The 15,199-nt window shown below is 34.1% G+C and overlaps 1 protein-coding gene and 1 long non-coding RNA gene across 2 annotated transcripts; both read right to left on the reverse strand.

Moving 5' to 3' along the window:
* Positions 1-5,413: 5,413 nt before the first annotated feature.
* Positions 5,414-7,428, reverse strand: LOC146141105 (uncharacterized). Its single transcript, XR_014501377.1, has 4 exons — positions 7,353-7,428; positions 7,215-7,285; positions 7,089-7,130; positions 5,414-5,614 (listed from the first exon to the last, which is right to left on the reverse strand). It is a non-coding gene; the product is annotated as an uncharacterized LOC146141105 (long non-coding RNA).
* Positions 7,429-7,845: 417 nt separating this feature from the next.
* Positions 7,846-12,534, reverse strand: LOC146141106 (uncharacterized). Its single transcript, XM_083392813.1, has 10 exons — positions 12,446-12,534; positions 11,586-11,756; positions 11,382-11,523; positions 10,369-10,472; positions 9,708-9,836; positions 9,116-9,307; positions 8,940-9,058; positions 8,605-8,703; positions 8,348-8,518; positions 7,846-7,977 (listed from the first exon to the last, which is right to left on the reverse strand). The coding sequence occupies exons 1-10, from the start codon at positions 12,513-12,515 to the stop codon at positions 7,846-7,848; spliced, it is 1,329 nt and encodes a 442-aa protein (XP_083248939.1). The 5' UTR covers positions 12,516-12,534.
* Positions 12,535-15,199: the final 2,665 nt, after the last annotated feature.

A 15,199-nucleotide genomic window follows, 5' to 3' on the forward strand; every position in this document is an offset into this window, starting at 1 on the left:
GCTTTATGATATATAATTTATTTTTAAAAATGGGGGGGGGGTGACTTGCTCTAATTATGACTTATATGGGACATGACTTGGGCCCCGATTATTTGAAGTGGAACTGGAATTGTTACCTTTTCGAAAATACTTGACATGGCCTTAAGTTATTTTACGAATGACTTTATTGGTACGTAATGACTTGTTTACAACACTTTGTTAAAGTAAACCTGTCTTGAAAAAGTCAATTGTGACGCTCTAGTAAAAACCTACCTGAAAAAGTTGTTGATATTGGGAGAAGTAAGCTAAAACCAACCAGGAACAATAAGCAACGCGGATCGTGAAGCACTTTGATCATTTTTGCCTAATGTTTTTAACCTGATTGAAGTAAACAGGCAACCTCACAGAAGCTCGCTAAAAGGATATTTTGAAACGAAAGAGTCCGGTAGCCTAAAATAAAAACAGTCAACTTTTTTTACCATGGACCACTATTTATTTCGCTTTGCGTGGACCACGGTAGGCAAGTTTTTCAGAGATGACGTCATAAATTGGAGATGACGTCATAAACAAAAATATTCATAAATGATTTCGGTCCAAGAAATGTGAAAGTGAAATGAAGTCTGAATACAGTCAATGTAAAACCGTTTTATTTTTAATAAAACTGTTTTGTTTAAAACATTGATTACTTCTTAATTATACACTAATATTTCAATTAGGCCTTCGTGGACCCCCTGGAACTATTTTTAATGGACCCCGGTTTAAGAACCCTTGGTTTTTAGGCATTACGTTTCTACAATTATGAACGTCTTTTTTAAACAAAACAAAACAACAAAATATCACTTTATTTACCTAAGAACGGTCTTGCAACTATCCCTTTCTGATGAGTATATAAAAATTAGAAACATAAGATAAGCCAAAGCTCAAAATTTGGCTTGTAAGCCACTACTCTCACTGACTCACTATCCGTGACTTGGGTAGCTCGAATCTTGACTTGACTCAATTAACTGACGTTACTGATTAGAAAAAGTCTAAGTCTTAGTCAATTAGACATTTATCCAAAAGACTGAATCAAGTAAGTCAGGTGATTTTGAAGTAGCCTAGTGATTTAACTAAAACAATAGCAACACTGGTTATTAGCAATGTTGTAATCAAGTAATTCTGAAATGGCTCATGTCGAAGTCAAGTCTTAGACCAGTGGTTCTCAACCTTTTTTTTCGTGGCCCATTTACGTTGCAAACAAAATTCTGTGGCCCAAAAAATGTTGTGAAAGAAAAAAACTGTAAAATAGGTTTAGAACAAAACTCAGCAGAACACATTTCAAAACAGATTATTTATTCAACCGTGCATTAGTGAGATACTTCTGAACAATAAATTTAGGCTGCATTTCTTTTTAATTCCTCCCCAATCCATTATTCCTGTATAATTAAAAAGAGTGACACAAATACAACTAAATCTTATTTTTTTTAAATTGATTTGTGGCCCACCAGTGAGCCATGGCCAGCCGGCTGAGAACCGCCAAGTATTTTGTATCAAAGTTAAATATCGTCTTTAAACCAAATCGGTTAAGTTGTCTACACCTATGCGTTTATGTGAGCTTTGCAGCACACAATACCGAGCTAGCCAGCAAGCTGATAAATTCACAGTATTAGCAAAATGTTTAAAATTATTTAGTTTGCTAAACTTTTTCTGGACATTTTTGGTCATAGCATGGGTTACTGACGTCTAACTTTCCACCGATAACAGTCACCACTCATTGCTAACGAGGTGTAATTAATAAAGTAACCTTAGAACCCGATATGGCACTTCCTGCAATACTTGCTTGTTCAGTGTTGCTTCGTTCTGATCAGAATGTATTTACAGGGCCAAATTGACCTAGTTTTTTCTGACGCGTTTCGCCTGACGCAAAACATGATTAGAGTCGCACCACACGTTTTTGCATATTAGATTTACATGCGCGTCACTTTGTTTGGACTAGAGGTAACTGCAAGAAGCAATGGAACTACCACAAAGCAAAGCCTTACAAACACAAATTAAGCCCATAGAACCACATACCGGTACCCCTGTTTAGAAAACGCCTTATTTTTAGTGTACATCTAGGAAACTTGTCTTCGACTTGAATATGACGTCTTAGAAACGTCGTAAAACGTTTTTAGAAATAAAAGTACAAGAGAATATAAATACTGTGTGGTAAGAAACTACATATATTTTTTTCCTTACATGGCAACAGGAGAGGCAACATTTTCTTTTAACAAAGCGCCAAAACTTGGGCAATATTTGCAAGTTACACTGTTGTGCACTTTAGGAAAGGCTAACCACCATACCCAATATATTACTCTCAAAACTACAGTGCGTTCCAAAAACTAAACAGCGCTAATAATTTACTCACGATCTCGATAATAGCAGAATTGCCATTTCATTCTGATAGCGATACGTGATATTATCGACAAAAACTATCGCGGTCCGATACCAATGACGTCCTTAATATGCACCAATGACGTCATTAATATGGGCAAAAATCAATTTTTATCAAAAATGTGAAATTTAAACTTCCAAAGTCCTTTTATCCCACAACACCATTAATATGCCTAAACGGGCAAAATTCAATTTTTATCAAAAATAAAAAAATGAAAGCCCTTTTTTCAGGCTATTAGGCTAAAATTTGTTTTTCAGTTAAATAGGTTTAGTTGCGTCAGTGGTTAACCCGCTGTTTTGATAGAATTACTGCGTATGATCGCAATGCATGGCTGAATTTCCTTTATTAACTTGACAGCGGGTCGGCACCATAAACACCATAGTACAGTGGTCTACAACCTTTTATATAAGCGAACCCAATTAAATAAATTTATTGAAATCAAAATTAACATTGCGACCCCATTTTTTTAGATAGGAATAAAAAAATATATATGTAATAATGCTAGAACGAAGTAGCACGAGTGAATATGCGTAAATTATACACATTTCCAAAGAACTGTGGCTACATACCTGCACCAAAATGATTTATTTTAGAAAGTTTATTTAAAATATAAATTTGAATTCAGCACACGAACGAACACAAAAATTCTAACTTGTTTCAAATCTAAATTGCTTTTAGTGTGATGGTTGCGCCTACATATTATCCACCAGTTTTCAAAAACGCTGCTCTACTTTGAATAAGCATATAGCCAGGGTTGCCATCGACATGGACAGTGTTTTTTTAAGGTGTCTGGGGGACCGAAACGGTCCATATTAACGAAACAATTATTTATAAAAAAGTCTTTTAGTTAAAACTGTTAGTACGTAAAACGTTGTTTGTTTCCCCAATATCATCTGTTGATTTTAAATTCCAAAATAAAAACACATGTTGAATTACTGTTCTTTATTCATATATCCAGTAATGATGTAAATTATTAAATGCAACAAGCGTAGTCACTTAATTTATTTTAAATAACAAAATTATTTCAAAATACAATTAAGCCTAACATAACTTTTAGCAACACACCTCATAGCAACAGTGGAAACTTACTTTTTTGAAATATATTATGCAACTTGGGGTAAATTATTTAGTTCTTTTTATATAACATTAATCTAAAATATTAGTGATACATACAATAGTATCTAGCAGGAGCACCAAAGCCTATTTCGAACGTTTCTAATAACTAGGGCTTTTTTTTTACCTAAAAATAGGAAATTTTGAACTGAAAAATTAAAATTTTGACAAATTTTAACCTAAATATAATTTATTTTGACAAAATTTTGACCTGTTAGAAATAAATTGATTTAAATGAGCTAGGCGACATTAATCACGCGTTTTTTATACCGTATATTGCTCTAATAAAGATATAATACGGTTAAATGACTTTGAACACAAATCAAAACTAAATTTTTTGATGAAATTGAACGATAAATTTCAAAACAACTGAAAGAGGGAATTTAAAAAGCTGACTATATGTTGTTTTTTTATTTTTTAAACGATTTATGTGCATTTTTATTTTATTTTGTCAAATTTTGACAAATTTTTGACAAATTTTGACCTAATGTGTAAATTTTGACAAAATTTTGACTTTTTTGGACAAGTCAAAAAATATTCGCCCTACTGATAACCCTTTACTAAATTTTAGGTATGATGAGAAACCACTGGTTCATTGGTACCCATTTTTTGAACTGTATATTAAAATTTTCCCTTTTTTCTGCAAATGGTAAATTAAAATGTTAAAGTCGAAACGTTTTTTTGCATAAAAATAAACATATTGGAACTCCTAATATTGAGACCATGTTTCACATGTTATTTCATTTATTCATAGTGAAGTTAATGACTTGAATTGAGTGCACTTAAATTACTGTTTTCAAATGGCTTGACTTGAATTAAAGTCTTTTGGGAAAATGACTGGACTTTTTTCTGACAAATGATTTTAGTTTATTTGAATTGTTTTGAATAAACATGTGTTTGGTAAAATTAGGTTATTTATTCTAGTTTTTGCACAAAAAACAACTTGCTTGCTGTATGTTGCATTTTTGGTATATTTAACTGAGGTATTGCTCAAAATCGGACGAGTTTACCAATTTTAATAGCTTAACATGTAATTTTCATGAAAAGACTTTCGTTAAAATTCACTTGCTCTAATTATGACTTAGCTGGGACTATAAAAAGACTTGATTTGGACCGAAGTTCTTTTACAAATGACTTGACTGAGATTTAAGTCACTTCAAAAGGACTTACAAAGTTTACAAGACTGAGTAATACTATATTTTCCACGGGAAACATAAGGTTGCCCACCCCTGGTATAAAGTCTTTTTTCAAAAATTAGTGAAATACCTTTCAAAAAGAAATGTTTAATGGTATGTTTTTAAAACAACAACAATAAGTTTTATTTTCTTACAGCAAGCGATTAGAGAAGAATATCATTCACATTTCATAAGTAAAGTTCGAATTTAGTAAGTTGAACAGCAAAAGTTTTAAAATATCTTACGATTACAAACGAGAATAAAACGTAAAGAGAATCGTCAGTAGGACGACGGGTGAACATCTTTTTATTTAAAATAATACAACTGTGCCAATGGAATGTTTACCAAGGCCAAATATACTGCATTTTCATGAACATTGGTATGACTGATCGAGAGAGATATTATTTATTATATTGATTGCTTTAATACAAGTCGTCGTCGTTTTTTTAAGCGATTCATGAAAAATAATTCACTAACGATCATAAATTCGAATTTGAAAACGAATTAAACTATTTAACGGCAAAATATTTTTAATTAATATTTTATCAAATTCAAGTAGATAGATAATTATACATTTTACGATATTGTTATAACACGCATGATACGATTTATTTACACGTAACCCCATTATTACATGAAAACACATGGTAAATGGGACAGGATTTACAATAACCATTATGAAATTAGAAAAAACTACTGTTTAACTTGAAAAGTATATTTAAATTAGGAGAAAGAGCGAATCGGGATAATTGAGAGTAATTTGGAATTTGCTGTATTTTTTATGACTTTAGTAGCTATAATAATATCTGAAAATATTAAATTTAATAGTTGTTTAGGTGTGAAATGTGCTAAATAGTTTCCCAAGTTGAAATTAGTTTCATCCTGTAAATTCACACACGTTTTGGGTTTTGCACCACCTCATAAACTTGCATTCCTGAAAACATTACAATAAACATTGTTATTTTGTGCTGTTAACAATGAAACTCTTCTTCAAATTGACTAAAATATGTTTGTTGCGATTTAGAAATAATATTTCAAAGTGGCATAATTTGTCCATAGGCATAATAGACCATTATAAAAAGGCGACTGGTTTTAGTTTTATGTTTCGTTTATAAGGAAAACGAAAAAGCGTAATCAAACTCGAAATGAATATCATCACTTTTAACCGGTATTTTATGCCATATAAAAAATTCGAAAACTGGACGAGTTATTGTGCTAAACCAATATTTCAGCAAAATTTAAACTCTAAAACTTCTGAAAATTAGTATACAAGCATAAATCCAATTAAAAGTAAGAAAGGATCGATTAAAATACGCAACATTTGATGATCTTTATAAACTAAATGTTATACTATAGTTAAAATACCAACTTCCTTTTATGTCAACTAGTCATTGAGTACACATTGGTATATACTGTGAACTAGCCCTGCTGAAGCATAGCATTCAACGGTGTTGTAATGACTTAAGTCAGTGACTTGAGTGCACAATTTTTAGGTTTTTAAATGACGTAACTTAAGTCGTTGAACTAAAATGACTTGACTTGACTTAAGTTTTTAAACAAATGACTTGACTTGGACTTCAAATAACCTGGGATTAAATTACGTGTTTATTTCCTAAAATTTGTTTAAAGTTTTGTACATTAAACGCTTTTAGTGCTGTATATTGCGTTTCTATTATTTTTAGTTAAATTATTATTGCTTATATTCAGACGAGTTTACCGAATTTAATCGTTTAACAGTTTAGTTATATGACAATGACATGACTTGAAATTGACTTGCTCTCATAATGACGTGACTGGGATTTGACTTGGGCAACCAATGACTTATTTTTTTTTTTTGCAAAAGACTCAACTTGCACTTATGTTATTCAAATAACTTGAGGGACTTAAGTCAATTCAAAATTATTTTACAACACTGGTATTCAAAGTGCATTCTGAAAGGCTGCTACCGAAATCGATTTATCAGATTCGCAGTGCAAGCAAGTAAAGGCTAAAAAAATTTAGGCTAAGGTAAGGTTCGAACTGCAGAAGGCAATGGTGCTACATCTCAAATGATATAGGTGCCTTTCAGAAAGGCTACTACCAAAAACAATGTCTTAGTATTGTAGTGCAAGCAAGGCAAGACTAACAAATTTAGGCTGAGGTGAGGTTCGAACTCATGACTCGTAATATGCAGAAGGCAATGGTGCTATGGTCATTTCTTGATCAGCTCCCATTTAGCATGCGTAGCTCAGTCGATAGGACGGAGGCTTTAGTTTCCAGAAATCGTAGGTTCGAACCTCACCACAGTATAGAATTTAAAGCAGGTTAAAGTTTTTCTTGTTTGCGCTACAATCCCTAATAGGTGAACCGAATTCGGCAGTCAATCTTTCCGAAGGCACTCGGTATCTAGTTTTCGTGTATTTAGTTACCTTGTGGAACAACATACTCTCCTTCGTTGTCTTGTGCATTGGCTGAAAATTAATAGTTTCATGTTTTACTCTTTGAATGATGATATTATTCCATTAAAAATAAAGTTACTAAAGTAGTGTTATTACCTGTTTGATTGAAATACACAACATGCGACTGTGGGGTGGTTGGTTCTTGAACTGTTGTGGACTCGGCCATTCTGTTTACAAATAAACTTGTAATTTATAATTCCTAAACAAACAACGTTTACTGTTTGTTTAACGTACCGTTTCTTTGTCATGACAGCAACTATGATGAGTGCCAGAAGCAACAACAAACCAACTGAACATCCAACTATTATCCCCACAACTAAAAAAGAAAACATAGGATCTAATAAACAAACTTTCTTTCATAAGTGATATTTTGTCACTATCCACAGCAACTTTTCTCTAATTAGTGATAAAATTAAATATGTTTAGGAAGTGTTGTAAGGGTACATATAGCGACATACCATTCAAAGGTTTTGTATTATTTGCTGTTCCACTTGGGTAAGTTGCTGCTAATTTAGTTGAGATTTCAAGCGGATTTGTAGTAAAGGATGGTGATTTTGTGTTGGTTAATGACGATTTAGGAGAAATACAGAATCCGGACAACGAGGATTTTTTTCCCGAACCTTCGCACGAATTTGCTTGGATCTAAACATAAAGAGTGTCTTATAGTCTTTTAGTGAGTGTAATGATATACCAAAGCTACTGAAGAAGGAAAAAATGTACAACAACTTTACAATCTTACTGTGAAATTAATCCTCTGTTTTTCCGGGTGCCCAGTTAATGGAATTCGAAAAGCTTCAACGGATTTGAAAGTGTTGTTGAAATTATGTTCAGTGACCTTTGTATTACTTGTTGCTGTCACCTGCAAACAGAGTAATTCGTGAGTGCCCACTTAAATTGAACGCCGCACCCTTATAACCAGTGTTGAATTAAGTGCACTTAAGTCACTATTTTCGAATGACTTGACTAAGTTTTTCGGACAAATACTTAGACATTTTGTATAAAGCAGTTTTTAAATTGGGTTATCTATCGTAGTATTTGCACATAAAACTTTTCGTTTATGCTAAATGTTACTTGAGACATTGCTTACAATTAGACGAGTTTAGCAGTTAACTTTTGTTTTCATGACAAGACAAAAATTCCACATTTTGATTTTGGGGGTGAAGGTTTACAACCTTCGAATTTCGCAATGAAATGGGTCGCTGCAGAACAATATATCTAGTTTTGCTCACCGTGTATGTTGTTATATTCATGTCGTTTGTTGGTTGATTTACTATCAATATGCAAGGATCAGAGCTAACTACATGAGCTCCGGTTACTTGATCTGGGAGTCCGTATCCCGCTGTAGTCGCCATTTCATTAGTAAGAGTGATGTTGCTGCAGCCCGAAAATTTGACTTGCGCCTGATAAAATATATTTACAATCGGCCAAGAACGTGTTTTTATTATAGAAAAAATACTACCAATAAATAAAAGTAGAATTGTCTTACCGTGGTTAAATAACTTGTTTGAGCTTTTAGGCCATTTATCTGTGCAACTGATGTTTTGTATGGAACGTTAATTGAAACTGACATTTCCTTGGAGTGTACCTACAGAAAACCAAAAAAATCGTCGTTGGTAATTCAAAAAGTCCGATCATCTAAAATATTGTGTTCTTTTGGCAAAAAAATAAATCCTAGTGGGCTGTCAAACAAGGTGTTGCTATAGGTTATATAACGTTATGTTAACAAAATATGATTAACAATGTGCAGACATAGTGGGTTAATGTTATAATATTGCGCATTCACATCAAATATATAAAAAAATGCAAAAAAAAATACAGTACATTTAGTGATACATCGTTGATTGTGTTTCCAGTTGCAGCAGAAAGTTTAGACAAATTGTCATTCCACTTCACGATGAGATAGTTAGAATTGCACTTCGCATGTTCAATGGTAGTTGTGACTGAAAAAATTAAGTTAAACAAAGCCTATACAAACTACCCGCACTCGCATAACTCACATTTGACTTGACAAGCGTAATAAGCAGTTTGTGAGCACTGTACATCCTCCAAAGTGTTCAATGTTGGGTTGTAAGCTTTCTGCAAACAAGTCGATGGACTTGTTGTTGGGGCTGCGAAGTTTGCTGGAGTTCCATCGCTCCAAAGCCATCGAGAGTTGCTGTATCTTGCACCGATCAACACGTTTGCAGGAACTGAAGCAAAAATTGCAATTATATTTTTTCTATAAAACATATGTAAATGGTGATTGTACATTTAGTTAAACTTTATATTGCTAAGTCAGACAAATAAGGTATTCATTTGTAATAAAAAATACTTTCTCTGAAAGTTGTCCGTGTTTCTAAGTAGGCTACTGACAATAAGGTTAGTTTTAAAATGATTCAACCATAGTAGGGCTACAAATAAACTTGCAGGCGTTATACTGGCATTACGACTTACATCCATCATAAAAGACAAACAAACATTATATATTAGAACAGCAGTTCTATATCGTACCTGTATTTTAAATTTTCGTGCATCGCTTTTAACTAATATAGGAATGATAACTTAACAAACGTACGTTTTCATTGAACGCTTTGCATATTCAAGAAATACCTGGAGACAAAAAGCTTATCTCGTCGTTAACGAAGCTGTTATAGAAGTTTCCCTGCAGCGTTGTCAACCTGCTGCCATAAGAACCAACTTTGTATCTTCTGTAGCTGTAGATTTGCTGACTTCCAGTTGCTGAAGAGGATCCATATAAATGAAAGTCGTAGAACCAATCTGTCCCCAGTGTTTTTGAAAGATAAACAAGTGTTACCAGAATATTTAAAAATGAAAAATTCCAAGTTAAGTCATATGCAAATTAACCTGTTCAAGGTCATTTTAATCATTTGGTAACTATAGAAAATGGAATAGGATTTTTTGTTAGCAAACACTAGAAACACTATGCAGCAGGCACACTTTTTGTTCCCAAACATTTAAAAGTAACGTCCAAGTTATTTTGCCAGTAAGACTAAAACAAGGCACTTGAAAATCGATACCTAAGAGCACTTGAGTCAAATCAATAATTAAGATATTCCAAAGCGAACGTGAAAATTAAACCCTTCGATTCTGAAAGCGTAGAAAACGCCACACCCCGAAATCTAAAAGTGAAATTTTCTACCGTGTGGTGGGTTTAGGTAAAAATTTCCAACCTCTGACAATATATTGATTTAATTGCGTTCCAAAATGGAAACTAAACTACTGTATACACATTTCTTGTAGCATAACCTACCATCACTTAGCGGTCCGCAGCTATTATTAGTTTGCCCAACTGCCACCAACCACTTTTTGGCTCGATATGTGCAAAACGTCACCTTCACACGACCTGTAGCCCATCTACAAAAGTAAACTTAGTTTTATTTTGTCATCGAAAATTAGAGTTGGTGACATGCAATTTAATCGTTGTCGCCGGTTGTTCTATGGCAGCGTCATTGCAACGGCGTTTTAATTATGTTTCTGTCACCTATTTTAATAACCCATTCGTTTAATAATATTTATCAAACCATAATATATTACTGCAATAATCATGAATCAAAACTGACATGACACAACGCAAAATAATTACCCCCAATATCAGCCATAAACAAACCATAAAAATTCAAGCAATCTTTGCTTAGCCTCAAGCAGGGGTTCATCACTATACTTTTAAATAGAAAGAAAGTCGTTTTCGATTACACAGAAAAAATACTCTCATAGCAATTTTAACTTTAGACGATCTTACAGATATTTACCTCAAAATATGTGGGAACATTCGGCAAAATATCGCGTTTATTGTGTAAGACATGTTCACTGTACAACGGGTTACGTATTTTTCTAACGTTGAATTCCATTTGATAACGGGGTTACGGGTTTGCTTCGATATCACGCAAGTCGGACAGTTACTGCTACCACACGGGTCGTATCCATAGCACAATTTAATTAGGCATTGGCAAACTTTCACGGCTATCGTATAAAAAACTAACAAATAGTTTGATGGTGATTTAGGCTAAATCTTAGTGGGTCACATCGTGTTAAACCACAAACAAATTTGGTAGAAGTTGTAAAATATCGCATAGATTGCGACGTTTTACCCCTTAAACATGTATATAACAGTTTAAATAGAGTGGATTTGAAGATTGTTGTTTGTTGATTGAATACACTGCTATTGTTTGAAACGAAGGCTTCAGAATGTTAAGCAGTGTAAACTCGCCACAGCCAAATTGAAAACACAACATAGACCACTATTGTTATTTGCCCTAAACTTACTTTTTGTGTAAATCTATGAACCACAGAGTCTCGTTTGGATTGTTTTTGGTGCTTTTCCAAGCTCCCGTCTCTGTTGGATCTTTAGAATATTTATAAAACCTGACGTCGGTCGGGTTGTAAAACATGTAGACACGTCGCAGATCTGGTAAACAACATGATATTAAAAATAACCCAAGTTTAACCTAAAGTCCTGACTGAAATTACCAAATTTTATATTTATTTCTGTTGTCAGTGATTCATTGATATGTTGGTCTTTAGTTGTAGCAAGATGTCCTCCCAGTTTGACACATTCCCTCTCAGCTGTGTCTGCCTTCACTTGGTCATTTGATAAAGTCAAAACACTGTCCTCGACGCCAATCGTGGTCAGGTTGCAGACTAAAAAAAGTAAGTATTGCCCAGGTTAAAATGCAACGAAACGCGGATATAACAACTGACTTTTGAAAGCCTGGCGCTACTTGGACATTTCTTTAAAGGACTTTTTTATTGTAAGACCCCGCGTGTGACAAATTGACAGTTTGACACAAAATGTTCAGGCTGCAGCGAACCTATCGATGTACATCCACGTTCATCGAAGCGTGCGGATTGCCTTTTCTCTATTGCGCAATTGTACATTTCTAAACGCCTACTCGCCCACATGTTTTCTAAGCGTACTCGCCCACATGCTAGGCAGATAGTCGCTTGACCATGGCCACGTGAGAATACCTCCGACGAACACTTTCAACTTAAGCACTCGACATTTTCCGCCCAGCTGTACCCGACTCGCTATGCCGTCGCTGTTCTCAAAAGTGACTAACGAAGCAACCCGACGAACTTCCCTGCAACCTACGCAACTTCACACATGCCCGCTTCTGGAGGGGGTCCTGTAGCGAACCTACCGATGTGCATCCACGTTCATCGAAGCGTGCAGATCGCCTCTTTCCATTTCGCAATTGTACATTTATAAACGCGTGTTTGTGCTGTGCTACCCTCTTTTACCATGTTGCAGCTAAGCAATAAAGACCCAACCGCTTTAAGGCATTGATTTTTTCAAGTTGCATGTCGTTAGCAAAAGCGTCAAAACTTACCACAAAGAACTGGAGATAGTTGAAGAAGTGTTGCTACAAGTAGTCGAAGACAGAAACGAACATTGACCATTTTTGATTCAAGTTTTTTAACCTATTTATTCTAACCAAAACAAATGTAACGTGGAATGCTATTTAAAAACATACATGCAGCGTTCACCTGTATTTGTTACCTTTGAAGTTGTTTGTGTGGCTGGGAAAAGAAATAGAAACACTTACGCCTGTTCTACCGATACAGAAGAATGTTCGGCGCTTTCTATAGTATCCTACCACATTTTAGACTGGATATTACTAATTATATTTGTATTATAGTGAGTGTTCGGTGGATCAAGTATTATTATTATATTTATTCCCCCATATTTATCAAAGAATAAAGTTCAGAGTTATTTGGGGAAAATAAGATAACTGACAGAAACTTGAGCAAACATAAGGACCACTATATATTTTACTTAAAAATTTCTTCTTTTAAATATAAGTTTTTTAACCGAAAAAAATAAGAAAAATAATTACTCAAGTGCAACAAATCAAACTCCAGGTTTCTCAGAACGTAGGCACATTTGTGTTAAAAAAAAATATATATTGAGGACTTATTACGAAGGAAATTCGCCTAACTGTTGTTATGTAGCACTCTGCGATGTCTTTTGTTGTGTTTGAGGCTTTTGCATTTTGACAAACTACCCAAAACGGAAACTTCATTGTTTACCTCAGCAAGCTGGGCAGTCAGTGTTTAATGATATAACCCCGCGATAAAAGTAACGAATAAACAAAACGCGTAGTTAGTGTAAACCCACACATCTTACTCACAACATTTCTGTCACAACAATCGCATTTATTTTAGTAATTTGATCTTAAGCAAGATTTATCCTGGTAGGAGATCGAAGAATCTAAAAGCCATTTTTCGCCCACTGATTAGTCAATTGGTATAAAATAAACAAATATTGGTTGTTTTTCAGCCATGTAAAATGGCCTAACACGCAGCCTAACATAAAGGTTTTTTTAAATGACTTTCTTACAACACTGCTAAACGAGCCATCAAAACTACACACAAAACAAAGTGCGATTCCTTTTAAAAGAATCTTTGAATATCCTTGATTTGACAAGCTGGTAAAAGTAAGATCACGTGGATGCTATACACGAGAAATGGATGAAATAAAATATTTTGAAACCAAGAAAACAAATGTTAAGGCTAAATATTGTTTAAAAAAGTTTCATTGAAAATTAGCCACGGGCCACATTATATTGCTTGGCGGGCGGATCCGGTCCGTGGGCCGTAGTTTTCCTTAATCTTGTTAAAACGATTTGTTTTTTTGGATAGATGACAGTTACTAATAACAATATAAACAAGATTTTCTGGTAATTATAATTGTTAACCAACGTTTCGGCAACCTATTCAAATCGCGATGGCAAGTACGTTACCCTATTAAATTAATTGAAGGCTGACTCTAATTACCAAGCTAAATATTTTTTCCTTACTTTACCTGACTACTTTGGTGTAAACTACAGTTAGCTTTTTTTTTCAACTGTTGCCACGAACTACAGGAACTAAATCTCAGTGGTGTGGTTGATAAACACATTCCTTAGCGAAGCCAATATGTGTAGGCTATGAATGCACCGCAATAAACTGTACACCTACTCCTTTAGATGAGTTGTCAAAACAATTGGCTGGCTTTACTGACTATTATATATCATATTGTTTTTAATATAAGCGTACGTCTTTATCATTGAGGTTTCGCACACAATCATATTTATCTACCTGCAACCGGTGCCGGTCCGCTTCAACTTTTCTGCTGGTCCGCCAAATATAACACAATTTTATATCTCAATTACAAAATGCAAAATGTCGAAAGCTTGTCTATCAAGTTTAGAACTTCGCCAGTTCCGTAATTTGCAGCATCGCCACGTAACATAGAGTTAATGGTATATTTTCAACTTTATCATATGTCACAATGCTGCAAGTGTTGTATCCATCTGTTTAAAAGTGGGCTACAACTCGTTTAAAACCTAAAATTTAAAACCAGTTGTACGTAAAAGCTAAGAAAACTTTTAGTTACATACTTTGTCGTAATTACAGTTTGGGTTAATTTTGATTTCTGAAGGTTCACCGGTCCGCAAAATTTGTTTTAAAATTTTACCGGTCTGCAAGCTAAAACGGTTGAGAACCACTGCTTTAGCGTAGATCAGTAATCGGCAATCAGTGATTATCGTCAAAATGTTGGTTTCACTTAAAATTTGTTTTTTAGGCTACCAATTTTTGCCGCAAAATACAACTTTTTTATTTTTTTATGTTAAGCCTGCTTTAAAAGAGCCCGTCCAGTACAAAATCACCGTAATTCGTCAAATACACTGTCACTCTGGTTTACGTCATATGCAAATCACAATGACGTTTTGACAAAATTACAATGTATTTTTTCAATTGCTATCCCTGTGGATAGCTTGCGGCAGTTACACAAATCCTTGTTGGTCGTTATTTTTTAAAATAATTATTACACTGTTTATTATTGTGTTAAGTGTGGTGCTACTGTTTTGCTTTTAAATTACATTCAAAACATGCCGAGTTATTCACTTTTAGGTCTTTGAAAAGTCATTTAATTTTGTTTAAAAAAATGTGTAAAAACCCTGTTTTACCTCATCTCGCAACCTGACAAAAATAACAGCTTGTAGTTTTAAATATTTTTATTCTGTCTTTTGATTACAGTGTTATGTTTTCTGTCAATGGAGTTATACAGGGTGCGCCGGAAAAACCTACCACATTTCAAA

The sequence above is a fragment of the Ascidiella aspersa genome, chromosome 6, assembly GCF_963924565.1.
Source record: "Ascidiella aspersa chromosome 6, kaAscAspe10.2, whole genome shotgun sequence".
Taxonomy (NCBI): domain Eukaryota; kingdom Metazoa; phylum Chordata; class Ascidiacea; order Phlebobranchia; family Ascidiidae; genus Ascidiella; species Ascidiella aspersa.